Raw genomic sequence first — 25,315 nt, 5'->3', positions numbered from 1 at the left:
AAAATTTTCTTGGATTTACTCAGCTTGACCCATCAGAGCTCTCATAATTAAGTCTGTAGAGACTACTAAAATAATTAGATAATCATTAACGACTTCCTGAAAATTTTCTACTGTAATTCCCTACTCTTGGAGGAAAATAATTAATATAAAATGATTAATACTAAGACATAAGATATTGTTGGTATTATAGTACAATTCCAACTGGGGTACTGTATTTCAATTCTGATAGGTGCTGGCCACACTGAGTTCTCCAGACCACTGATACTTTGGATTGAATGTTTACAAATTTGGGGTTCTCATGAATCTCTTGTCAAGAATTTGCTAAGATGTCTAACAGAACTAAGGAAGGTACTAATCCTATAGAGCACTATACTTGTGGTCAGTTTTATTATAAAGAATGTTAGACCTGTTAGTCAAATGTAGATCTACAGAAGGGGGTTTAAGAAGGGAATGCAGAGATTCTGTGCCCCATTCTTCTAGCACATCAGTGAGTTCACCCACCAGGAAACTCTACTAAGCTTGCTTAGGTGTCCAGAGCTCTTAATGGACCTCACTATGCAGGTGTGAATGATTAAATCAAATAGGTCACATGACTGAACCTATCCTCTCCCCTAAGACTATCTAGGGCCCACCAGGAATCACTCCATCAGCATAAGACAATTTCATCACCCAGGAAATCCAAGGGTTTGAGACATTCCTTGTCAGGAACCAGGGACAAAGACCAGACAAATTCCTCATACCATAGTCAGATAGGACTGAACTTTGAAGGTGTATCTTAAGATTTTTTTTCACTCAACAGGGACCAATTTTTGCTCCCACAGAGAATGCATCTTCTAAGACAATAAAGAAACAGCCCCCCAAAACCAGAATGAAATTTTATTATTTAAAATTTTTAGAAGTATGACTAGTATTCTTCTGTACAAAGTACACAACAGTTTTAAATACAACTGAGAGAAATGTGAATCCTATGACAACATTTGATACAAGCCAAACCATTTACAGACACACTAAAAAAATTTTAAAATATCTTCTTTCTCCAAAGAGTCCATTGTGCATTTCTTAAAGCAGAGATGGAAGACACATCCCAGGCAAGGTCACAATGGCATTTTATTGCCCTCAATGCTGATTTTCACAGCGTGTGCAGATCTGCTTTTTTTCCTGATATCTGTGAACTTTCTCATCTGTTTATCCAGTCGACTGATACCTTTCTTGGAAGTTGCCTGAAACTAAGAGTGGGGGGAAAAATTAAAGAGCAAATTATTGTAATACCTACACTTAGTTTTATCTTTCATTTTCTTATATCTGAAAATTAGCAGTCAAAGGGACTCCCAGCTCTAGAATAATCAGAAAACACTTTGGTGACCTCAGGAACAGATCAAGTATTCACAACAGTGTTAGAACACCTCTCAATTAAAATTAAAATTGTTGTTGACTGTGTCTTAATTTTGCCGCAGTCCACAAAAATCTCCAAGATGAGAGAAAGGGAAATATTGAGACCACAATCCTCAAGGTGGACTTCTCTTTGCCCACTCTCAGGATGTTCTTTAACATCTGTACCTTCATTAATCTGTTTAGCCTCAGCATCAGGGACACTCTCAAGCCAGTGCCAAGTGACTCTTTGTTATAACATGTATGTAGCTGGCAGATGCTTAGTTACCTCACCCTAAGCCTGAAAACACAAAGAACCACCCAGCAGCACCTAACATGACACATTGAGTGAGGTCCCTTCCTGATTTCATCACCTCTATCCCACATTTCCTCAGGATATTATAAATCTATACTGTACTGTTTTATGGGGGGGGGGGGAACAGCTTACAAAACTAGGTGGTTTTGCTTAAAAATTATGGCACAACTGTGTATCAACACTATATTATATCACTGAAGAATATTTAGTCAAATGAAATTTTACCATGTCAAGTAAAAGGCAAACCAACAAAGTCAATAAAGTAGAAAAAAATTATGATCACATTGTTGCTTGAATTAAAGAAAAAAAGAACACAGTGATAATGTTTATGCATGCACACAAAAATGCCCAAAAGAAATAATCAAAGTGTTAATATTAAGATGTGGCAAGATTAAGGTGACATTAATCTTACTTATTTTCTGTATTTTTAAAAGTCTACAAAAACATGCATTGCTTCTGCAATTTTAATGTTATTTTTAAAAAGCACCCCATGAAACAAACATAAAAATTAGTATAGGACAGGTTTTTGAATTACTCAAGAGTGGAAAAGTGAATAGACACATCATGTCTATTCACTTCTAGAGAAGTGAATAAACTCATATATTCACACAATGGTCACAGACCATTCTGCAGCCATTAAAAATGATAAATCTACAAGGTGGTTTAAATGAGGGAAAATGACCAAAATTATATGCAGCACAATTTTGATTACAGTATCCATGAAAAAAAAAAAGATAACAAATATTATCAAAGTATTCTGAAATGGTTAGACTATGAGAGATTTTTCTTATTATTACCTCAAATTATTCTACAATTATAAAAACTAAGTTTTGAGGCATAACTGGAAGTACATTTAAAACCTCAAATTGTTAATAGGAGTAATGACTTAGTGAAGAGCAGAACTTTGGGAATGGAGGTTAATCTGTAGTGTTTTATATTTACTATATAACCTCAAAAATAAAAATTATATTGAATACAAAAAGTTTCATTTGAAAGTCATTTACTTACTCTAGTTTTCTTCTTGGACAATACTCATTAGTGTCTATGCAATGTGATCCTTGAGTGAATGTACAAGAAACCTTTCTGATCAGGGAAACTGGCTAGGTGGTTTAAAGACAGTTAGGAAGGTTAACATGTAACCATACCCACCCCAAAAATGACATTTTTTGGACAGAGTTCTATAGTCTTATAGGCCAAACTGCAACCTCGATAAACACAGGCACATCATGGTCCTGTGGAGTGTCTGGGATAAGGAAGGGAGCTCTCCTAGAACATTTTCTCCTCGTGCTGTTTCTCTCCTTCCACCCCCTCCACTTAACAGGGAGGAGGGACCAGAGCCAGCACCATTAATAGGCACACAGCCCCTTGGGACCCAAGGCATGCTTCCAAGGTAGGCAGACCTCTGAGAGTTTTTATTATGTTTTCTTGGCTATGCTGCAGTTTTCAATTCTCAAAAACCTAAGTGCTGGGGCAGGAAATATTAGTTAAAAAAAAAAGATGGCTAAAAGAGGGAAGAGACAGTGAGAAAGGAGAGAAAGATAAAGAAATGGGGGTGGGGAAGAGGAATACCAAGGAGAAGTGGCCAAGGGACTCGGATATAGTATAAGTCAAAAAAGAAAGGCCAGCCAGAGGAAGAAGTCCTTGGCATGGAACTAATCCTCCCCTACCCTTTATTCATTCTCAATAAATAAGAAGGTAGGGCTGAGATTGTGGCTCAGCAGTAGAGCGTTCACCTAGCCCGTATGAGGCCCTGGGTTCGATCCTCAGTACCACATAAAAATAAACAAATAAAATAAAGAAAAGAAAAGAAACTGAGTTTTGTCTTGACAGTTGTTTAATAGCAAAGTGAGCTGACAGGAAGGTGACTGGAGTCCACGGAAACAGTTGCCAAAGCAGAGGTCAGGGAGAATTACAAAAGGCAGACATCACACTGGGATTCTGCATACTGTAGCAAAAGCAGTACTATTAATTTCGAAGCACAGTGGGTCAGTGAATCTGGCTTATGAACTGTTTAGTCTTTTTCCACTTCTGACCATGTATTGAATATATTTTTACCACATATATCTCTTAAATATTCAGTATAGGAATTTAAGTAATGAGTCCTCAAATGCATGTTGCTGAATCACTGACAATAGGAAATTAAGGCATTTCCCATTCATCTAGAAATCACTGCCAGTTCATGTCTGTAATGCAGACTACTATGATTCTAGATGCTAACAAAAAGCCTTTTTCATAAAAATGGGTACCAGTCAGGAAGAACACAATGCTTATCATGGAAGTAAGGTCTATTAGTCTCTACTATGGAAAGTACTTGAATGCCCTAAGGGACCTGTCAGGGTCATTATTTCAGAAAGTAAGAGCAGGTGGCTTTTTCTGATTAAGAAAGCACACACATGCTTGTTTTCACTTTGATGACACTCCAAGCCCATGCACAGCCCATGCTTCCTCAGGGATACCTCTTGGATACACTGTTAGGGCCAGGATTATAAGGGCATCCTGTTGCCTTCAATGCTGAACTTGACAGCACGGTGCACTTTGCTGAGTCGTTTCTGTTCTGCAAATCGCCTCTTATGCTTTTCCAAACGGCTTAGGCCTTTTTTAAGAATACCAGGCTAAAAGAGTGGTTGGATTAGAGAATAAAGATTACCGAGAAACAGTGTCCAAGTAGTGTTCACATCCATGATGGAAGAAGTGTCTACCCTAGTGAAAGAATTGCTTAAACAGATGAAAAGAAAGGGAGGGAGTGAGATGTGGCATTAGGTAAATCCTGTTTCTGATGGTTCTTTAAAAAAAAAAAAAAAAAAAAAAAAAAAAAGGTCACTATGTCAGAACATTGTAGTCTTCAAAATTCACTTGAAATGAAGGAATTAGTAAGAAACTTCCTGATTTAATGTTGCTTTAAGTCTGGAGAAAAAAAATCATCAGCTTTAATCATGGGTAATACTTTTCCCTTTCTCTGATTCCTTGATTTGTGATTTTGCTAGACAAGAGATCAGGAAACAGATTTCTGTGAACAAGATAAACCTTAAAAGTTATAGGGATTATTAAACATAAGGTGAAAAATCAAGTGGCAATCTATATTTGAGTTCCACCTTGTTCTTCCTTGCTTACCCTGGATGACTCCATTTCCACGTTCCACTTGGGCCTGACGACATAGTCCTTGTTTGAGGGCATTGGGACCCTTGCACGGGCACAGAATCCAGGATCTCCAGGTCTAAGAGCCCTAAGAAAAGGAAAAGGAAGAGCATACTGCTTATGTAGTCAGCCACAATAGAGACTACAGGCAATTTCACATTCCTGTTCCCAGTCCACCCTATTCAGCTCCAGTATTTCAAATTTCCTCTGTCCTCTCACGGTCACCCAAACTCTCCTCTTTAGCTAGCCACATCATCAGACACACTGCTATAGGAATTCCTAATTTCCCCCCAAAGCCACCTTCCTCTGCATTTGTATAAATCCCCTTTGTTCTCCTCAGCTTTAAACGTAATCATGCCTTCTCCTTTCAAAGGCTGGTCTCACCTTTCTGACCAAATCCTAACTTCTTCAGGCTAGTGGAGATACTAAGAAGTTCACTTATGAGGTGAAAAAAATCAGGTAGTCAAAAATGACCCTCACATGCTCTAAGTATGTCCATAATGTACATGGTTTTGCATGTGCAACACACAGTAATTTCCATCAATACTTCTGTAAGTAACTTTTGGGAATAATTTCAGTTTCACATACTGTTATAAAAAATAATACCAAGAGAGGGCTAGGGTTGTGGCTCCATGGTAGAGCACTTGCTGGCACATGCGAGGCACTGGGTTTGATCCTCAGCACCACATAAAATAAATAAATAAAAGGTATTGTGCCCGTCTACAACTATAAACAAACAAACAAACAAATAAAATAATGCCAAGAGAGATTCATCATCTCCTGTAATGGTAACAACTTGCAAAAATACAGCACAGTACCACAACCAGGATATTGACATTGATACAATCCATCCATATTATTTACATTTTGCTAATATTACTTATACTCATTGTGTATGTCTGTTCAGTACTGTGCAAATTTGAGAGCACCCAAGTTAAACTAAAAGATCACCATCTTTCCAAAGTAAAGATTCAATAGATTATAGACATCCAGGCATTTAAAATCATTTAACCTTTAGGTAACTCCCTCTAGTGGTAAATGGAGAGTGGCTGTATGTACCTATCGCAGGTGGGGCAAGCAGAGTAAAAAAATTCTAAACTGTTTTTATTCTTTTGTATAGTTTGTCCCATTTTTAAACATTAAGTTTCTATAACCTTCTATACCAGATTAATTGGCTAGCCAAAACAAAACCCCAAAACTCCTTAACTCTTCTTCTCCCTCTGAAGTATATTATCTCATCTTCAAACCACCTGTATATAAGTTTTATTTTGCTCCCTCTATCTCATCTCTCATTCTCTTGCAAGCCTTGAGCCAATATTGGCAGGAACAGATATTGGCAGCATCTCTCCTCACTATCCCTGGCCCCGTACCTTCTCCACTGCCCACCTCCATGTAGCCTCATTCCCTTCCCAGGTTCTGTTCCAACACTTATGTCCACATCCTCTTGTTGGCTACTCTGACTGGCCATACCCCTTTTAAAAATTGGCTAGTTCACTTCTTACTCTACACTTTCTTGATTCAACAGTTTTTCCCCCCCCTTCGGAAAATAACCATCAAATCTGTCTCTAGGCCCATGATATTCATAAGAGTATCTTATTAGGTATCTCACATTTAACTGCATTAAACAGAACTCACCAATGCCCTCAAATCTACTCCTTCCTTAACTTTAATGAATACTAACACCACTGTCTCCGTACTGGTGAATATTTGGGGTAGAGCCTTCAATTCCATCCAAATTCTCCTTTACTGTCACCAACTCCTGGCAGCTCTTAAGCTTAAGCTTAAGCAGTGCCTTCTCAGTCTCCTGCTCCTCCATTATAGTTTTTGTTTATCTGTACCATACCTTTCAGTCAAACTGCCCTGCCTGTCCTATACAACACCATCAGCATCAACATTCCCAATCAAATTTTATGGCTTCATATCTAGGTTAAAACACATCATTTGGAGTCACAAAGAAGTGAAAATTTCTATTCTGATTTCAGCTCCTTATTGGTCCACATCTGTATTTCCAGTTTTGTCTTTTACCACCCTTGGTGCCACAATGCTGACCAATCACTTCAGTCTATTTGCCACTCCCAAAGAGGCCTTGCACACTGACCCCACATCCTTGCCTGTGCTCTCCCTTTCCCATTGCCCTTCTGGACTATTTCAAAAGCTTACCAAAGAGTCTAGCACTTAGCAAACAGCAATACAATCTTTACTGAATCAACTATTTTCTTAGTTTCAATAACTGTTAAATTGAAAATCACTCCTTGCCAACGTTAACACAACATCATTTCATTCACTGTTTTTCTTAAAGCAGCTATCAGAAATCCTCTATATATGTTAAGAAAAATTAATACAAAAGCTCTTACTTCTCCTCTCCTGTTAGCACCTTTTCCAGGTCTCTTCGGGGTGTCTGACCACCAGTGCTGGGAAAAAGGTAAACAATAAGTTACTAAGAGTCAAAAAACCTTCTAACTAAGAAAAGAGCAAATTATCAAACTTAAACCACAATTAGCTTTATACTGGGATGGGGTGGGGGCCCACAAAACACAACTCTCCCCCCCCAAAAAAAGCATAAACAACAACAAAAAAACCTGAATCATTTTAAGGACATTACTCAATTTAGTAGTATTCTTTTACCTACAGGTTTCACTCTGAGTGTGCAATAACTACCATAGTTGTAACTCCTAGACGGGACTAGATTTAGTACATTTACACAAATTGAAACAATAACACTTCCCCCCATGATTTTGGAGACAGGAAGTTGTTTCCTGTAAGTGGTTGGAATCTCCAGGTCATACTTTTGGAGACTATTCCAAAAAAAAGTCTTATGTGAGGGAGGAGACTCTTACCAGATGCTATCACATTTAAACTATGAGGATATTATGAACTATGTATTTTCTTTTCAAATACAACAAGCTGAAAGACAAAATCTTACAGATGACCCTAAGATCCTCATGATCTTATTTACCAGGTACTGGTAATATTAACAGTTATTCCACTTACTCATACCTGTTCCCTCATACCTGTTCATTCTTCGTCGTTGAGGCATTTGTTCTAGATCTCTTTGCTCCCTTTCTTCTCTTGTCATTCCTTTATAGTTTGAGGTAAGGCCAAATATAGGCCGAGACCATTCATCTAGAAAAAGAAAAAAAAAAAAATTAGTACACACAATAACATTTTTTTTCTAGTAGGCTTTCAAATAATCACACACTCATATAATTCAACAGTCTAGGTATTTGTAGTGTGAGTGTGTGTGTGTGTGTGTTGTGCTGGGAATCACACCCAGGGCCTTGTATATGCTAGGCAGATATTCGACAATAAGCTACAACCTCAGCCCACAATATTCTTTTTATTTTCCTTTTTTTCTATTTCCCTTCCTATAATGGGAATTAAACCCAGGATTGCTCTAATACTAAGATACATCCCCATTTATTTATTTTGATACAGTCTTGCTAAGCTGTCCAGACTGGCCTCCAACTTGTGTTCTTCTTACCTTAGCCTCCTGACATATATGCTTAGCCAGAATATTCTTTTTCTTAATGACCCCATTATCCCAGACCACTTTCAGGATAAAGACTACATGATTCTAGTATTTAAACTAAGGCTGGTCAATTCAGAAAAGTAGTATAACAGGACCAGTTTATTTAGTAACCACAGAAATTAAAGAAAGGAACTGTCATTAATCACCTGGGTTGATAACAATTTTCTTTCTTAAAAAATGTTCATTTTAAAAAGGCAGTCTAATTTCTAAAGTTTACTCCACTGAAAAATAGTATCTTGAAATAAGGCTCCCTTATTACCTGTCAAAATGGTCTAAATATTTTAAAATTACATTCTAATATGACAGGTGTAGGTGACCATAAGAAAACTAATATATGCTCACTGCTCTGTCAGTAAATGCCCAGAGGCATCAACTGATGTTTTTGTTCTGAACATAATGTAGCTTATTGCTGCATTAGTACACTACAAAAACCAGAAAGGACCTTTTACAGACAGAATAAGTGTTGACACACTTTGAAGGAAGCAGGAATTCTCAGGGGGTTTAGATTATCTTCAGAAACTGCCCCCGATACCTCATACCTAGAAACAGAACCACTGTTGTAGTAAGTCATGGACACCAGAGGAAATATTGTGCTTCTGTCTAGGGGAAATAAAAGTCATGGATCGCTGCTTAAGAGCAATCAAAAGCTTATCATTCAATAGGAAGTAAACTGTGTATTATTATTAACACAAAAGAGAGTAATGTTTCTGGTTTATGAAATAAATTTATATTTCTCTAATCTAATAATCTTTGATAATCTTAAATTCAACAGAAACACAAATACTATATCCAAATACAGAATTACTTAAATTCCTTTCCAATGTGGAATACAGGAAGAGTTGAGAACAAAAACACACATGGACTTCAGACTTAAAACTGAAGGATTTCATACACAATATGGCACTTGATGACAAAGTGTATTTCAGTTAGCCTTTGGATTTTTCTGGCATTATAAAAATAAGAACATGGAAACAACTTTGGAGACCATTATGCAAGTAACAATAAAGTGGGTAGTAGTTCTTGACTATGTGCTAATAACTGGGCTTTATTTATATATATCCCCCATTTAATCTTTACAATAACTCAAAGAAAACATAATTATCTCATTTTACAGAGGAGGAGACCAAACTTAGAGCTGAAATCACCAGCTAAAGAAATGTAGTCAGATAGATATCGATCCATGAAATGAACCAGGTGTGGCTAACTCAAGGGCTTGCATTCGACACTCCCCTTTCTCCACACTCTTGATCCATGACTAGAAAATGTATACTTTTACTTGCTGTATTTAATACTGGAAAGCATATTTAAAAATACTAAGAAGGATTTTTAGTATAAGAGAAAAAATCTAGTCCTATAAGAAGTTATTAAAAAAATTTCTATTCCACCACCTTACTGACTCATGTTAAATAAATATTGGTAAAAAAATACATAGTTACATACATGACTCTCCACATATAGACATAAAAACAATAAAAAGCAAAATTTACGTACTGATTAATTTCCCTGCCATGTCCTTGTTGGACCTTGATTCCTTGGGGTGTTTATAGAGATACATCACTGCTCGTCCAATCCCACTATGCTTCAGGGTCTCCTGGCTCACACTAGGTAGCTGGGGGAACATAAACACACAAAAATTAATCACGCAGAAGCTGGGAGGCTTGCTAATCTATTCTAGAGGACTTTTAAGACCTGGTTCCTTAAAACAAATAAAAAATTCTATTTTCAGGCTCCACAGGCACTGAACATAGATCTTTTGAATTAAATCATAAGTTGGGAGTTTAGTGTTACCACTAAGTTCAAGTAAAATCTAACAGTGTGACAAAGTATGAACTAACATACTTAGAGGTTAGCCGTTTTGTATAGGAGTCAGCACTGGCCTCAGAAGCCAAGAGACAGACCTAAGCTGAATTCAAGCACAGCCACCTGCTGGGTATGTGACCTTGGACAAGTCATTTAACTTCTGAGTCTAATTTCCTCATCTGTAAAATGGAAACAATATACCTACCTTTCTGTTTATTGTTGAGAAATCAATGAGCCAATACATATATAAAGCACCTTGCACAGTGTTTCACATGTAGGTGGTTTCTCAGGAATTTCTGCAGTAGTTAAGTAGCTTGCCCAAGGTGTCACAGCCACATAAGGGGGACCCAGCTTAAGAGTCCAATGCAAGTTCATATGACTCTGAATTTGGTGCTCTATTTCAAGTGCCTCACCAGAACATGTCCATTAATGGACTACTCTTCTCATATACACCTAGGTACCTCAAGATCTTTCTCCTTCGATATAAGGTCTTTTTTTAATGTTCATTTTATTATATATGTTCCTTTTTTTCCAACCTTTATTCTGGCAGGCTGTAGCAAAGCAAAAATAAATTCATGGTAAAATAAAGAAGTCAAGACAATACAAACCTTAGATAATTAACGAAGAACAAATAGTTTCTGCCATTAACCTCTTGGTAAATTACAGGCCACTAACCTCTTGCAAAATCTTCAACAGCTCCTCCCGAATCTTTAGTGCTGGCAAACTCTTATCTGGCAGAGGTGATAGCCATTCTTTGATGGCAGACATCACACCACTATCAATAAACGTTTCTTTAAGGTCCTGCCTGAAATAATAATGATGTTGATGATGATAATGATGGTGGTAATAGTGATAATATTAGTAATAATTCAAACCTACAAACCTCAGTTCCACTGTATCTCTCTGACTTTCCTTACATATTTAGTGATGTTTCCAAAACTTGCTTTTATATGCATATATTATTATATATTATATATTGGTATATATTGAATATATATTAAATATATAGTTTCAAAAGTAGTATGAAATTTAGTTTCTATTTCCCATAAACATACAGGCTTGACAGTAAAGATGACTTGCTAACAAAAAAACAAAATAAACTCAAATTACACAAGATAGATTAATGTTGACTGAATGGTACACATAAGAGGAACAATGAACTGCAATTATTGTAACTAAAAATATAACGCTCAATCCATAAGAATAGTGATTCTCAGTTTCAGATGATAGAGAACCTAGACTTGTGCTATTCTTTGCAGGACATAAAGGAGAATATAGTATTTCTGGCAGAAAAATTATTCTAATGACTACTGATATTTAAATTACTTTGCCGTTTCCTTTACACCTACCTACTAACGAGGCAAATTAATAGTACTTTCTTAGTTTTACAGTATTGATTTATTTTCTGTAGTCATAATTTTTAGTAACTGCAAGGAAACTTTTTTGTTTTGAATATAATTCCATTTCTTGTGTACAGAGAATCACGTGTGTATTCACCATGAAGAAATTGTGTGCAACACAAATAAACCCTTTTCAAACCAAAAAATTAAATATATTCCTGAACAAGTGATATTTAAATTCCATTTCATGCAACAGAATCAGTTATATTAATAGTATAACTACATTATATATAGTTATATATGTAACTATGTACATTTTATATGTAAAATCTGCCAGAGAGTTTTGTCTGCTGGAATAGAGGAAGCAGTTTTCTAGTTATAGGTGTCCTAAGGCATGTTTGTGGCTCATTGATGTATGAATGCATTTCTTCAGCCATTCAAAGCAGGCTGTGGCTTTAGTTATTCAAAGAAAAAGCTAAGCTGCTGATGACCATGAGCAAACAAACGAATTTCATAACAAGGGCTTAATAAAATAAGGGCATCATTATTATAGAAAGACTCAATGACTGTGATGTATTGGACCACCCAATATATACATCATGTATTATATGCGTATGTGAGTATATATTTATGTGTGTGTATATAATATTATATATTGTACGTGTATAATATATGCTTTGAGTAGATTGCCCTTGATTTGCTATTTTCAATTATGTTGGGAAAACAGATGCAATTTTACCCGACTCCAAACTGTCTAAAGAATACATTAGTACTTTCCAAGTTTTTCTTTCATCAACGTCAGTTTTCTATTTGTTCTGTTTGCATTAGGCAACACGGTTTAAGAAAAATTTATGAAGAAATATAATTTAGGAAATTTTATTCATTAATGTTTGCAATCTAACAGAAGGCTATCATATGTAATATTCTTAGAACACCAATAAGTAGTTTGAATATCATTCCATTAAAAGGAAAAGATTTTTAAAAAATTATAAACATACATGTAGTTCAAAGCCAAGCACAATGTTAGGCACAGGCATTTGATAAACAAAATATATTTTACTATATATAACACAGACTTATTTTTCTAGTCTTATATCTGTATAAACAAATTTGATATTCACTTTCATTTCATATATCAAAGTACAAATGTAAGTCAAAGCCTTGAAAAAGACATAATTCATTAGACAAAGACAGCAAGTACACACCCTGAACACAAATGTAAACTGACCAAGTGCAAAATGACTCATAACCACCACTACCTCTTAAGTTGTCCATTCTTTTTTTTAATTATTAATATTTGTTGTAGTATTTATTTTTTAGTTTAGTTGAACACAATACCTTCATTTTATTTATTTATTTTTATGTGGTGCTGAGGATCGAACACAACATCTTGTGCTAGGCGAGTGCTCTACCTGCTGGAGCCACAACCCCAGCCCCAAACTGTTTATTCTTATCATTAAAAGGAAAGTTTTCAACAAGAAAATGAAACACTTACTTCTTAAGGTGCATAACCACAGTAGGCAACAGAGTTAATTTCTTAAGTGCTGGCTTTTTTTGATTGTTCAACTGTCTATCTTCCTATTCAGAAAAAAAGACAAAAAGATTTAAAAATAGCAATACTGCTAATAATCAATTATAACACTATAATTCTAAACCTTAAAATAAAGTAGCCATCTCTCAAAGAAAACAATTTTTCATAGAAGAAAGGATGCCTGAAAGACAAGGGTTTGTTTTGTTCTTGCACAACACCAAATTCCACCAGTTAGTCAAACCCACAAAACTGTTAGAATTTGTTTTTAAAATATACCACTATTTACAATAGAACATATTTTAAAAATTCAACGAGTTAGATGCAGTCTCTTAATCAAGACAAGACAATGATACATGATTTTATAACACTTTTTACATCAGCTAAAGATGAGAACAAAACCATTCCCCCAGACAACCAGTGAAGGCTATTCACCTGAAAAGGTTTAACACTTAGTCTTGTTGATTTATTCTAAACATGTGACTAAATAAAGAATTTTATTTCTATGCTTAATATTTAGGATAGTAAATTTTTATCATACAACAATAAAAAAATGTCTTCAATATAGTTCACACCAAAGTTAAGCATTATATAAACAAACAAAAGCAACACGATGAATTCAGCGGAGAGAAGAAGTGACCATCTCACCTCAGCAGCCTCATTCATCTTGACAATCATGGCACTCACAACATCATCTGCGTCACTAATAAAGGTGCCACCATCGCGATTACGTCTGCGCTTGCCACTCATGCTCTTTTTCCTCTGCAACATCATCTCAAAATCTGATAGGAAGTCCATACTAAGCAGTGACGAAATCAAAAGAAATATAAGATCTTTTAATGATATATTTATCACAATCAAAAGCACCAAACTAATTCTAACTCAATGAAGTGCTACCTTTTAAAAGAAAAAAGTGCAAGTACTTATAACTTGCCATTAAAACAACAGCTGAGGGGCTGGGATTGTGGCTCAGCGGTAGAGCACTCACCTAGCATGTGCCAGGTGCTGGGTTTGATCCTCAGCACCACATTAAAAACAAATAAATAAAATAAAGGTATTGTGTCCAACTACAATTAAAAAACAAAACAAAAAAACCAAATAAAAACAAAACAAACAAACAAACAAAAACTCAGCTGACCCTAGCCTTGTCCCTCTTGTTCTACTCCATTGATCACCAATAGCCCTGAAAGGCATTCACACACATATTGGCCTGAGAACATTTCGAGTTCTTATCCAGAGGTTCATTTAGCTTTAGTTGCACTGCCTTTATTTGGAATCGGACAGTGTCCAATTATTTGAATGTTTTTATGTTACACAGCATGAGCAAGAAAAATAAACTGCTTTTTAGTGGTAGGTAGCCTAATTCAAAATAATATAACTAAGATTAAGATGGAAACCTATAGGTTTATTATGAGTGTTAGATTTACAGCTTTCATTAGAATTAGTGAGAGTTAACTCACTCTCACTATTCCTATAAATTCAAATTTCTAAAAGGACTATAATATACATTCAGCTTAATTCTTATACCCGGCCTAGAATTAAAAAGGAAACTTGCTTTTTTAAAGCATTATCTTTACAACTGTAAACATTATTCTATGCTTCTATGGTACCTGTCAAGGTATCAGACTATTCTGGACATGGATCCCAATTATTAACAAAAGAGAGCAAAATACAACCAAATAATATTTTGTTAAGACTTCAGACTTACTCTCCCTGGTCCTCCAAATCAACTCTTAAAAATCTAATAGGTTAATTTTTAGAACAGTTTATGTAGTAAGCTATAAATTAAAAGAGTCTGGTGCCATATAAATATAAAATTAAGTTATCTGAGTACAGGAAAATAATAACAGCAAGTTATTCACTGATAGCACTGTATATAGAGAAAGTAAAACAAGTAAAATAGGAATGGATTTTCTGCTAAATTTAGCAACCAAATGAAAGACAATAAGTTTAAGTCCCTACCTCCACTTTTTTTTTTTTAAGCTCTCTTTGAACAAATTTCTTTAAACAAAAAACTTACTGCTTTCCTCTTTTTATGTTATCATCAGAATCTGAATCTTCTGCTTCTTTCACCTGGGTTTCACCTTTTTCTTCTTCCAAATCCTCCTGGTTAAAACCCTGGAGGCAGAATGAATCATCCAGTTATCAAATCCTTCATACAGATTTTCTTCTGTATAACTGCTCGTAACTTTTTACATTTTTAAAGTATTATAACCACAAAATAAATAAATAAATAAATAAATAGGTACCAAACAGGATATACACCAAAAGTTTTCTCCCCAACCACTGGTATTACTTGTTTTTTTATGTTTCCTTCCAGAATAGTCTACAATTACATATGCTCTTTATACACATATATTTAGTATCTCCTTTTATTATACAAATGGCAGCATAATATTCATAATGGGTACAAGATACACTCCACATTTTCCAAATTTAACAATAGAATCTGGACAATGATCCATTTCTGCATAAAGTATCCTCATTCTTTGTAATGCTTTTGACTATTTTACCATATGGTTATCACTGTAATTTATTCACACATTTGCACAATAGCATGATTATGTATATATGAAAATTTGATAAGTATTTGCCAAATAGTTTTCCACAGGGGTTATATACCAATCCTCTCTCCTTCCAGCAAAGCACGGATTGCACCTGCTTTCCCACCTTCTCACCACTGTAACGGGTTATTAAACATTAATATTTGTCAATCTCTGGACCAAAACCCCAAAGGTAAATGGCTTTATTTGCATTCTTTCATTAGGAGTAAGTCTGGGCTCCCCCTTCCCCCCATGTTTAAAAAGTCATCTGTAATTCTTTATTCTGTGAACTCTAAATATCCTAAGCCCATTTTTTAGTTGTTGTTGGGCTATTTACCTAATAAAGGTAAAAAAAAAAAAAAAAAATCTCTAAAAATTAAGGAAATCAGTTGTCTAGGACATAAATGGCACAATAGTACATTATACAGTTCAATTTTGTTTATACTAATGTTAGGCATGATTTTTATTTTTATGTAAATGAAATGACCAGTCTTCTTGTTATAGCTTCTAACTTTTTGTATCTTCCTTAGATATGCCTTCCCAATGTTTTACCTTAGTATGTTGTTTTTCGTAATGAGCTAAAACTGTAACAAGCTGATGTTAACTCTCCAAACTAGATTAAGCTTAACTTATATTAATATGGTGTTGAACTGACTATAAGCTCCATGAAGGTGTCCAAAGTCTCTGATATGTAGACTTTCAAATACTTGTTAAATGAATTCTTTTACTATTTTCCTTAGGTTTACTTTTTTATCATTTTAATTCTAAATCCATCTATTTTCATTCTCTCTTATTTTATTAAAAATATCGATTTCTTTTTTGACCAAAGGACTATTTAATAAGGCTTTAAAATTTTTACAGGACATAGTTGTCTTGTTTGTTAATTTTGTTATTTTTTTTTTGGTTTACTGCATTACATACAGAAAATATTATCTATACTTTGGCTTTTTGGAAAAAAATGGTTCAAAATTTTTGAGAATGCAAAGATCCAAGAAAAGCCAAAGCAATGTTGAAGAATAACAAGCTTAGAGAACATAAACCAATTATCACTAGTAATGGTGCAATGAGACCAACAGATTGTAAAATAAACCTATATACTTGATTTATGACTGATGGCAACAAACAGCAGTAGGAAAGGATGATTTTTTTTTTTTTAAATAAATGGTGGTGGGTCTACTATATATTCCAAATTAGGGAAAGGGGTTTGACTTCTTCATAACACACATAAAAAAGCCAATTTTAGGTGTATTGTACAATTAAATGTGAACATTTATAAAACAGTCAACTTCCTAGAAAATAACTTGGTGAAAATCTGCATAACCTTGGAGACAGGCAAAAATTTCTTAGGCAGATTTCAAAAAGTTTTCACCATAAGGAAAAGGCTGATAAATCTGATCAATATTAAAATTAAGAACTTCTGTTCATGAGAAGGTTCCATCAAGAAAGTGAAAAGGCAAGCAACCAAATGGAAGAAGACATTTTTAACTTTCATAACTGCCAAATGGTTTGTATACAGATTACATATAAATAAAGCCATCTTATTAGGTGCCTTCAATTTTAAAATCTTATTGATATCAATAAGAGTAATCCTCTTCATCTCACATTTTTTTTTGCCTTAAAGTCTACTTTTTTTTAGTCTACTTTTTTGATAATATGGCTGTTAGTTTTCTTTTAGAGTTATCTTTTCTTACCCTTTAAATTTTTTTTCATTGTAGATGGACACAATATCTTTATATTTTTTTAATGATACTGAGAATTGAACCCAGCACCTCACCTGTGAAAGTCAAGCACTCTACCACTAAGCCACAATCCCAGCCCCTTACACCCTTTTATTTTCCACTTGTTTCAGATAAATTTATTAAAACCAGCATGTATCAATTATTAAATCCAACCTGACCATCTCTGTCAATTAACTAGAGCATTTAGCACATTTACATTTAATGTGATTTCTGATATTATCAAAGTTTAAATCTGTTTTATTACAATGTAATACTTTCTGATTGCTTCCAGCTCTTTTATATTTCTTTTTCTCTCTTCCTACATATTTAAAGACTGATTAGCTTTTATTATTCCCCCAATTTTCCCCTCTATTGGTTTAGAAGTTATTAGAATATGGTCAGTAGCTATTTTAGATGGCAACATGCATCCTAACTTATCAAAGTTCATTAATGTACACTTACATTCACTTGCAAAGACTTGTGAACACTTTAATTCCACATATATTCCCAAATGTGTATTGCTTTTAATTTTTATATACATTAAACCACACCAGACATGACTGTTTTGTACATTCAATATCCAAGATTATCAATATACTTTAGTTGCTCTTCTTTCCATCTCCATTTACCTAAGACCATTTTCTTTCTGCACTTATTTATTTCCTTTAGTTGGCACGTTGACAATTAATTCCCTCATTTCACCTTCATTCCCAGAAAGTACTTTTGCTGAATATAACAGAATTATAAGTTTACAGTTATTGAATTCTCTTGTTTCTGTCAAGAAATGAGTTATTAGTCTAGTTGTTGCTTTTCTAACTTTTTTCCTATAGCTACTTTCTCATTTTCTGATTTCTTGCAGTTATATTATATACTTAGGTACTTTTTAAATTCTGCTTGCAACTTGTCAAAGATTTCTATAATTTATAGTTTAATGCATCATGTTATCCTTCTCTATAGTACTCCAGTGTGTTGTTAAACTTCCTCATACAATTTTCTTTTACATTTTCCATAATAATGTCTCTCAATGCTTCATTCTAGATATTTCCTTCTAACCTGCTTTCCAGTTCATTTTCTTTTCAAATATGCCCAATTTGTGTTCAATTTAACCACTGAATAGTTCATCTTAGTTACTATATATATATATATATATATATATATAAAATGTTATTCTATTTTTATACCTCCATTCATTTACTTTTTAAAATATTTTTTCAGTTGTAGTTGGACACAATACCTTTATTTTATTTATTTATTTTTATATGGTGCTGAGGATCAAACCCAGTGTCTCACACATGCTAGGCAAGCGCCTTGCCACTTAACTATAACTGCAGCCTCGTAGTTACTATATTATTATAGTTCTAAATTTCTACATGGTTCTTCTCTAAATCTGCTTTGTCCTTTTAAAAATGTTTTGTTCTGGTAAAATTTTTAATCTTATTGCTTCCTGAACATATTTTTTTTAAGGCATTATTTAAAATTTCAAGAGCCCCTAGGTCTTTTTTTATTGTTTTTTTGTTACTACATTCCCTTTTAATGTTATCTTTAACTGTGCACCATGCTGCATAGAAAACCTGAATCATCACAATCAAATTTCTGACACAGGTTCTTTGAGTCATCTAAAGTTGGCCTAAATATGAGCAAAGGTTGTTTTATTTTCAGTTCCACTTAAATCCTAGAGTGCTGTTCTTCAGAGCCCAAATCCAGGGCATGCAATTTTTCAGACCCCTAACCTCAGCAGGCCCTGAAGTTCAAATTTTGTCCCTAAGCCTTGAGGCTGTCAAAAATATGAGCAGATTCTCAGCCTCAGAGGCAAACACCCTCAAAGAAAAAGCAGTTCTAAACACTGAGTTACCACTTCTTTAGCTTTCTGTCTTCTGGCTAAATAATTCCTTGTTACCTTGTTCCTCAGATTAGATTTTCAAATGCTTTTTTGATTGTTTATAGCAGAAGGGTTAGTCCAAATTACCAAGTCTGCTATTACTAGAAACAGAAGTCCTATAACTATTGTGAATCTACCTTTTATCACAGGGTCTTTCATTGTCTCTTAATGTGTTCCTTCATCCCAATCATTCAATTATCTGTTATTTTCCTTTTATACCTTTGTAATACACTTTTATCTCACTTTTTGAATTCTTCTAGATTTTTCTCTTGAATACATCATAATTATTTATTCTTATATATCAGAATGTGTTAGAGAATCTTTGCCATAAAAACAAATAAATGTAGTCAAAACAGAAATGTTTCCAAGTCGTGCACAGTAGTGCATGCCTATAATCCCAGCAGCTCAGGAGGCTGAGAAAGGAAGACTAAGAGTTCAAAGCCAACCTCAGCAAAAAGTGAGGTGCTAAGCAAATTGGTGAGACCCGGTCTCTAAATAAAATACAAAATAGGGCTGGGGATGTGGCTCAGTGGTCGAGTGCCCCTGAGTTTAATCTCTGGTACCCCCCCCCAAAATAAACAAGTAAATTTTAAAAAAAGTTTCCATCTTATACTTACTGTAAATTCTTCTTCCTCTTCATCACCAGATTCTCCAAATATATCTGCAATAAGATTTCTAGAAAAGAAAAAAATACAAAGACATTCATTTTCTTTCTTCCTATCTGTTTAATTCTTAAAAATAGGGTATAATTTATGTACTGTAAAATGTGCAGATTTTAAGTGTCCAGTTCAATGGGCTTTAACAAATGTTTACACTCATATAACCAACACCTTAATCAAGATACAGAACAATACTGTCTCCCCACAAAGTTTCCTTATATCCCTACAGTCAGCTCCCTAACACCAACATCCAAGAGGCAATCACCACCAATTCTTATCATCATAGTTTTCCTGTTCCTAAACTTCATATAAATGGCATCATATGAAATGTTCTTTCCTTCCTTAACATATTGAGATCCATCCACATTATGCTGTGTCTATCAATAGTTTAGGAGCTAATATCCTAAATGCCCAAAGTCACTCAATTAGGTAAGGTGTATTATACCTTGCCACAAAATTCTAATACAAGTTTTAAAAACTTGAAAGACAACTCCCTTTACATTACCTAAAAAAACCCTTGAAAACTCACATATTATCACTTACTCTTCTTCATTGCCTGACTCACTATCACTCCCAAATAGATCTTTCTCTTCATTTTTCTTATCAGATAATTCTTTCCCCACTTCTTCTTCACTGTCAGATGCTACAGTCTTCTCTCTTTTGCTTGACTTATCTGATACAACATCACTGTCAGAGTCATCGGCATCAGAAACAACACGACTTTTCTTTGCTGCTACTGAAAAAGAAAATCATTAATCATATTTTGTCATGGTGTTGTACATAATATGTGCTTTAAAATGTCAGTACGTAAAATTAAGAGCCCCCTAACAATTTTGAATTAAAAAACAAAACTTGTCTAGGGTGTAACTCAGTGGTAGAGTACTTGGCTAGCATGCCCAGCCCCTGGGTTCAATCCCCAGCACCACCACCACCACCACCACCACCACCACCCACAAACACACACACACACACACACACACACACACACACACCCCTACCTAAAAGGCTTCTGCAAATTCATATGACAAATTGTGGAAGCACCATTACTGTCTGAATGTATCTAGCTAATTAGCAGTCACAGAGACGCACAGCTAACTCTGAATACAGTCAGGGGGTTTCACGTTAACATAGCTCTTTGAAATATTACCCTTTCTGGTAAAGAAAACTGAAGTATTTTATACTCCCATTGACTCTTGGTCTAGGCAATCAGAAAGGTAATCAGAAATTAGCAGGTGCTGCAAGAAAAACTCAACGGAAATTTAATATTAAGTTTGGTCAATGATCCCTTGGGGAAATGAGTGTCTTAGTTATATTTTAGAGTATTCAAGCTCAATGACAGAATACAGATCTAACAAAACAGAAAGATACAGTGTTTCAAAGTTATAATGTTAGGTAATAAGGAAAACTATAGCTCCAAATAATTCCTTACATGCTTTTTCTTCATCTTCACTATCAGAAAGCACTGCAGCTTTCCGTTTTGCTACTTTTTCCTCCTCACCATCTTTTTCTTCATCTTCATCACTATCCATTTTTTGCCTTTTAGGTTCTTCCTCCTCACTCTCAGAGCTGTGAAATCTTTTTCTGTCAACATGGCTCTCTGAATGAAAGTCATTCTGCATTTCTGGATTCCCCCCCTTATTTTCCCCATCGCTGTCATCATCAGACTCTGGCTTCTGTTTGGGTCTGGAGGCATCCTCTGCTTCTGAATCACTGGCAGGTCCTTTCTGAGGCTCCTCACTCTCAGAGTCACTGACTCGGGGTTTGGGGAGCTCCTCATTTTCAGAATCACTGGCCTGATGCCTTGGAGGATCCTCACTTTCTGAGTCACTAATTCGGGGTTTGGGGAGTTCTTCATTATCTGAGTCGCTGGCCTGGTGTCTTGGGGGTTCCTCACTCTCTGAGTCACTAATTCGGGGTTTGGGGAGTTCTTCATTATCTGAGTCACTGGCCCGGTGTCTTGGGGGGTCTTCGCTTTCAGAGTCACTGATACGGGGTTTGGGGAGCTCTTCATTTTCAGAGTCACTGGCCTGGTGCCTTGGGGGATCCTCACTTTCCGAGTCACTGATTCGAGGTTTAGGAAGCTCCTCGCTTTCGGAATCACTCATTTGCGGTTTAGGAGGCTCCTCATTTTCTGAGTCACTGGCCTGGTGCCTTGGTGGTTCCTCACTCTCAGAGTCACTGATTTGAGGTTTCAGAGCATCCTCGGTTTCAGAGTCACTGGAAGGACTCTTTTGGAGCTCTTCAATCTCTGAATCACTGGCAGCATGCTTTCTAACTTCTTCGTTTTCAGAGTCACTTGCATGTCCATTAAGCAGCTCCTCATTTTCAGAGTCACTCCCAGGTAATTTCCTGGTCTCCTCACTCTCAGAGTCACTCCCATGCTGATTAACATCCTCATTTTCAGAATCACTTGCAGGAGGCTCTGCCCGCTCTTCAGATTCGGAATCACTGTCCTTTGGCCTGTGAAGCTCCTCACTTTCAGAGTCACTACCATTAAGATGTGAGGGCTCATCATTCTCAGAGTCTGTCACATGATGTCTTTTGGTGAGGCCATCTTCTCGATCACTAGGTTCATTCTGAAAAAGCAAGAAAAAATTAGTAACATGTAAAAAAATGTAGTAATGAAATTTAAAAATATTCAACAATTCTTTAAATGTGGGGATAGGTGCACTTAAATGTTGAATTCTTGTCCTTTTCCGATATAAAAATATTCCACTTTAAAGGTCAATCTGTAAAATAGCTTACCATGGCTTGGACCCCCCAAAGGGAAAGGATAAACAAAGTGTAAAGCTTACCTCTAGATTATTATACAGGAGAAACTAATTTTGAAGAGTTGATGAGCTAAATTAAAAAGAAAGAAAACAAAAGCCTAACTTCTTTATATTCTAATTCCTGAAAAATCTAACTATTTTTCAAAGAAATACAAGCAAACATGGGTAACCAAGTTCTTTTACAAAAAAAAACATTCTTAGATTTTATATGGCTGAAATTATTTTAGGGGAAAAGCTATAAAACTTTATTTTATTTAAAGATTCACGTAAATATATTCTTCCATGGGAATCTAAACAAACAAGGAAAGGAGACATCTCCTAAGCACCAATACCATGTTGAGCTCTCTTCTATTAGTACACTTACTTCTCACTCCAGTATTTCTTGAGTCTTAGTATAATCATAGTCACAAATCTAGTGGCTCTAGAACAAAAGCTTAGATATTTAGGGAGACATCACTAATACATATTAAGTAACTTGAAATAACTAGTTTGAAAATTTGTTCTAGGGTACAAACAATGATACATGTATAAAATGCAGAGAAAATATACAAAATTAAACAAACCAAAAAACTTAATAAATATTTCAGGATTTAGAATATCATCTGGAATCTCACTTTTCATAATATTCTAGTTTAAAAAGGCCCAAATCTTCATCATGTCAGATTAGGCCCCGACTTCCTTAATAAGACTCCTAAAGCACAAGAAATAAAATCAAGAATCAATAAATGGGATGAATTCAAACTAAAAATCTTCTTCTCAGCAAAAGAAATAATCAATGAAGTGAAGACAGAACTTCCATTTTGGGAGCAAATTTTTGCCACACGCACATCAAATAGAGCACTAATCTCCAGGATATATAAAGAACTCAAAAAACTTAATACCAAAAAACAAACAACCCAATCAATTAGCTAAATGGGCTAAGGAACTGAACAGACACTTCTCAGAAGAAGATATACACACAACCAACAAATGAAAATGAAAAAATGTTCAATATCTTTAGTAATTAGAGAAATGCAAATCAAAACTACTCTAAGATTTCATCTCACCCCAGTCAGAATGGCAGTTATCAAGAATACAAGCAATAATAAGTGTTGGAAAGGACGGGAGGAAAAAGGTACACTCATACATTGCTGGTGGTACTGCAAATTGGTGCAACCACTTGGAAAGCAGTGTGGAGATTCCTCAGAAAACTTGGAATGGAACTACCATTTGACTCAGCTGTGGAACCAATCTTGATGCCCATCAACAGATGGATGGATAAAGACTGTGGTACATATACACAATGGAATATTACTCAGCATTAAAAGAAATAAAATTATGACATATGCAGGTAAATGGATGGAGCTGTGGAATATTATGCTAAGCGAAGTAAGCCAATCTTCCCCAAAAAGGCTGAATGTTTTCTCTGATTAGTGGATGGTGATCTATGACAGGGACGGAGGGGGGTGGGGGAGCATGGGAAGAATGGAGGAATTTTGGATTAAGCTAAGGGGAGGGTCGGGAGGGGTTAAAGGGATAGGAAATGAGATGGACATCATTACCCTAGGTACATGTATGATTGCATCTCTACATCGAGTACGACAAGAGAATTGAAATGTTGTGCTCCATTTGTATATGATGAATTGAAATGCATTCTGTTGTCATGTACAACTAAGCAGAACAACAATAAAACAGAAAAAAGAAAAAAAAGTAAGTCTTTCTGTTTGAGTGTTCTCCCTTAAAAATAATCTATTAAGTCAAATATTTCTCTTTAGAATATTATAATTGAGGCTACATGAACTTACCTGGATCAATTTTCAAGGACCAAAGAGATATTAACAACATATATGCCCACTGTCATACTCTTCAATTTACCCCAAGATCATTAAAGATTAAGTATGCTATGATTACAACTTCAAAGAGAGCACAAAAAATAAGCAAGCACACATAACAGAAGTTTGAGGAGTTATTCATATTTTATTATTATGACAACACAGAATTCCAAAGAAACACTAACTACTAAATATATTCACTGAAGCTTATCATGTTCAGGAAACTTTCCAAACCCATAAACTTTCAAAATTTCTACTGGGCACTTAGCATCATTCCTTGTCACATCTCTATTCTCCTGTTAAAACTAGAATTTATCTATTAAATATGACATTAAGATTGGAGAAGGAGGCTGGGCTCAGTGGTGCATGCATGTAATCCCAGTGGCTTGGGAGGCTTGAGACAGGAGGATCCTGAGTTCAAAGCCAGCCTCAGCAACTTCGAAGCGCTAAGCAACTCAGTGAGATCCTGTCTCTAAATAAAACACAAAATAGAGATGGAAATGTGGCTCAGTGGTTGAGTGTCCCCGAGTTAAATTCCTGGTACCCCCCTCCCAAAAAAAGAGTGGAGGGCGAATCTTGCAATTATAGTACAAAACTCCACACACTGCTTAAAGTTACTTTAACTGTACTTCCTAATTTAAAAAAAAAAAAAAAAAGATGACATATTTATTTAGAATGTAAGCTCTATGAAGGCAGGCATTTTTGGTTTCTTTTTTTTTTTGGGGGGGACAGGGGGTGGCAGGGCGAGTGGGATTAAACTCAGGGACACTTAACCACTGAGTCACATCCCCAGCCCTATTCTGTATTTTATTTAGAGACAGGCTCTCACTGAGTTGCTTAGCACCTCACCGTTAACTTGCGATCCTCCTATTTCAGCCTCCTGAGCCACAGGGATTACAGGCGAGCACCAGTGCACCC

At 35.3% G+C, this 25,315-nt stretch overlaps 1 protein-coding gene across 4 annotated transcripts in view; it reads right to left on the bottom strand.

The window, feature by feature from the left end:
• Positions 1–862: 862 nt before the first annotated feature.
• Positions 863–25,315, bottom strand: part of Iws1 (interacts with SUPT6H, CTD assembly factor 1) — a 36,849-nt gene continuing 12,396 nt past the window's right edge. Inside the window, exons 3-15 of one of the 4 annotated variants that reach the window (XM_076866143.2) lie at positions 21,245–22,391; positions 20,359–20,551; positions 19,774–19,831; positions 15,037–15,134; positions 13,665–13,815; positions 12,984–13,066; positions 10,824–10,953; positions 9,840–9,957; positions 7,831–7,942; positions 7,174–7,230; positions 4,796–4,907; positions 4,141–4,296; positions 1,140–1,226 (exon numbers count right to left, since the gene is read on the bottom strand). In XM_076866143.2, the coding sequence (XP_076722258.2) occupies positions 4,168–4,296; positions 4,796–4,907; positions 7,174–7,230; positions 7,831–7,942; positions 9,840–9,957; positions 10,824–10,953; positions 12,984–13,066; positions 13,665–13,815; positions 15,037–15,134; positions 19,774–19,831; positions 20,359–20,551; positions 21,245–22,391 (2,388 nt within the window). In that variant the 3' untranslated portion in view covers positions 1,140–1,226; positions 4,141–4,167. Of the gene's footprint in view, positions 1,227–4,140; positions 4,297–4,795; positions 4,908–7,173; positions 7,231–7,830; positions 7,943–9,839; positions 9,958–10,823; positions 10,954–12,983; positions 13,067–13,664; positions 13,816–15,036; positions 15,135–19,773; positions 19,832–20,358; positions 20,552–21,244; positions 22,392–25,315 lie in introns of all 4 variants that reach the window. The other 3 variants (XM_076866144.2, XM_076866141.2, XM_076866142.2) reach the window with 3 other exon arrangements.

The sequence above is a fragment of the Callospermophilus lateralis genome, chromosome 9 (assembly GCF_048772815.1).
Source record: "Callospermophilus lateralis isolate mCalLat2 chromosome 9, mCalLat2.hap1, whole genome shotgun sequence".
Taxonomy (NCBI): Eukaryota; Metazoa; Chordata; class Mammalia; order Rodentia; family Sciuridae; genus Callospermophilus; species Callospermophilus lateralis.
This window is presented reverse-complemented; position numbering and strand designations above follow the sequence as displayed.